We start from the raw sequence: 2,890 nt of genomic DNA on the forward strand, positions 1-2,890 counted from the left end.
TTACTTAACCCCAATTGCTTAGGGGTGGCCAGGTGGCTCAGCAAGTAAGAGCACCGGCTCCAGTGTCGGGATGACCCGGATCAAATCTGGGCTCAGATACTCAGCACCACACCCAGAAATAATAACTGGCTGTGTAACCTTGAGCAAGTTACTTAACCCCGATTGCTCTAAAAAACAAAAAAAGATGCCTCAGGTCTCCCCAGACCACAACATGAAAACCAGTGGAGTAGACAGAGAAGAGAGAAGCAGTCTTCGAATCAGGAAGACCTAGGCTCAAGTCCCTTCTCATAGGGACAAGATATGTGAGATCCTGGACAAGTGACTTAACCAGTCAATGCCCAACAAACTTTCTAAAGCTGTTAAGCTGCCAAGCAAATGCCAATCCACATCACCACAGTTTTCTCATTGGGAGTTCTATATGCAAATGAAATCAAGGGCCAGTCCCACCCCCACCTCCCCAAAAAGGATTTCTATCAGGGATATTTTTGCTGTGCATAATCTGTATAAACATTAATATTACACTCTTATAAGATACATAAACTTGATTCTTATAAAAAGGACAAGAACAGACATTCAAATCAGAAACAGATATTTCCATGTATACCTGCTTCTTCCTAATTAATGCATTCAATTAATATTTTATGACAAATCTTTTTTTAGTTTGACCATAAGTATAGGTCAGCTAAACAACAAACACCATCTCTTTCTTGCTGCCTAAATTTCCTTTCATACTAGGGTGAAGAATATAAAAACTAGGTATTTTCCTCTATAAAATTAAATCTTCACTTTGGCAATCACTACAAAGCTGTCTCCAGCTAGCCCAATGTTATTTGTATGATCAGAACATACCTGGACATGCCCCCCAAAGGTGTCATGGCTGAAGAATTGACATTGGTTGTCAGCATAGCAGGAAGCTTCCATCTCTCCTCTGATCACCACGTTTCGGCTAAGAACTCCAACCTCAGCCCGCATATCCACTCCATCAACTATCTCTCCCATGTGCAGAAACTTCGGGGTTTCTATTTGGTGAATTCAATGAGAGCAAATAAGAACGGATACATGAATGAATGATCGTTAATTAAGCATGTGTGATGTGGCAAGCACTGTGTTAGCCACATCACTTTTTAAAAAAAAGCAAGATGGCCCTTGAGCTCAACTGGGAAAGGTAACAACAAACATCAGCTGTAGCACAGATGGAAAGGCCTAGAAGTCCTCTGAGAGCAGCGGCGGATCAGCTGGCAAGGCCCAGGCATACTCGGCCTGCACAAGTAATTCAGATGCTAAGTGCTAAAAGGAGAAGGGAGCAAACATTCATTAAGTACCTGCTGCGTTCCAGGCACTGCACTAAGTGCTTTACTAATATGATCTCATTTGATCCTCATACAATAGCCCCAGGAGGTAGGTGCTATTATGTTAGCCATTTGACAGATGAGGAAACTGAGGCAGTCAGAGGTTAAATGTCTTGCCCAGGGTCATACAGCTACTATGTGTCTGAGGGTGGAGTTGAACTCCGATCTTACTGAAGTCAGGCCCAGCTCTCTACCGCCTTGATGCGCCTATGGGAAGAGGGGCAGGGTAGACAGTAAAGTCACATGTCTCATGGAAGGAACAGAATTGTCTCCCATCTCATCCAAGCCCTGTGAGCAGTCAAGAAGCCCGAGCAAGGGGAGAAGGCAAAAAGGGAGGGAGTCCCCAGTCAAGGTGGGTCTTACTCCCACCCAAGCTGCCCTGGATCAAGAGAATACAAGGACATGGTATGTTAGTACTTATTTAAATGCTTGTAGAATTATCATCTCTAGAACCCGGAGAGTTTAAACTGCCCGCATCCTTTACTCTCTCCCTCTAGCACAAAATTGGATATGCTGTAACACATGAAACCGAAAACATGCACAGCAGGTATTTCTTTAGATGTGGGGGCGTGACGTTGTTCTGTTTCCACATTATTGTGAAAACATCCAAACAAATAGAGCTCACACAGCATGGTGCAAGCTTAACAGCTGATTCCCTGAGATACAAGTCTTCTTGACCATTTGTAACAAACATAGGCAAACCAGGGGGAAGAATTAAAACAAGTGTGGCAGTTTGCCATTTCCCTCTGACCCCAATCTTAGTATTTTAATACAGTACTCCTTTCACTTTTATACCTTGCTAAAAAGTGATTATCACTGCTATGCATTTCACAAAATCAGGAAGGAAAAACTCATAAATCATGGAAATTGGGACTACTTTGAATAAGTCACAAGAGTGGGAATTTCCAAAAAATCTACACCAGATGGTACTGTGAATTCTCCCTTTGTGAACTTTCTTTGCCCTATCTGAAGCTCTATCAAAAAGGAAAAATACAACACTAAAATATGAAAAATGAAAAAGCTGCAAATTCATGTTCCTGTTATCTTAAAAGGCAGATATATTCCCTTTAAATCAAAAACTCCAAAGGATAGGGTATCAGGCCTGGAGTCAGGAAGACTTGTCTTCCTCAGTTCAAATTTAGCTTTAGACACTAGCTGTGTGAACCTGAACAAGTCACTTAACAGTTTGCCTCAGTTTCCTCATCTGTAAAATGAGCTAAAGAAGAAAATGGCAAATCACTCTAGTATCTCTCCCAAGACAAATGGTGTCATCAATAGTTAGATATAACCAAAAACAACTGAACAACATTCATTTGTGCAAAAAAATAAAAAGAATTGAGTGCTGCAATTTCCCCAGGGTCACATTGTTAGTGACAAAGCTCGTACTGGAATTCAGGTTTCCTGATCAACAATCCAGTGTTCTTTTTCCAATACACCAAGATCTTAAGGACTCCAGATCACAGTCATAGAATCATAGATGTAAAGGCCAAAAGGTCTTCAGAGAGCATCTAATCCAACCCCCTAATAGATCTTCAGAGAGC

The 2,890-nt window shown here is 41.6% G+C and overlaps 1 protein-coding gene across 3 annotated transcripts in view; it reads right to left on the reverse strand.

The window, feature by feature from the left end:
* The window catches only part of CEMIP2 (cell migration inducing hyaluronidase 2), a 106,093-nt gene that overhangs the window by 59,357 nt on the left and 43,846 nt on the right, over nucleotides 1-2,890 (reverse strand). For all 3 annotated transcript variants that reach the window (XM_069087056.1, XM_069087046.1, XM_069087051.1), the window contains one exon: nucleotides 850-1,019. In XM_069087056.1, the coding sequence (XP_068943157.1) occupies nucleotides 850-1,019 (170 nt within the window). The remainder of the gene's footprint in view (nucleotides 1-849; nucleotides 1,020-2,890) is intronic.

The sequence above is a fragment of the Petaurus breviceps genome, unplaced genomic scaffold (genome assembly GCF_028583685.1).
Source record: "Petaurus breviceps papuanus isolate PSGF00001 unplaced genomic scaffold, PetGlider_PUasm1.0 118, whole genome shotgun sequence".
In the NCBI taxonomy this organism is placed as follows: domain Eukaryota; kingdom Metazoa; phylum Chordata; class Mammalia; order Diprotodontia; family Petauridae; genus Petaurus; species Petaurus breviceps.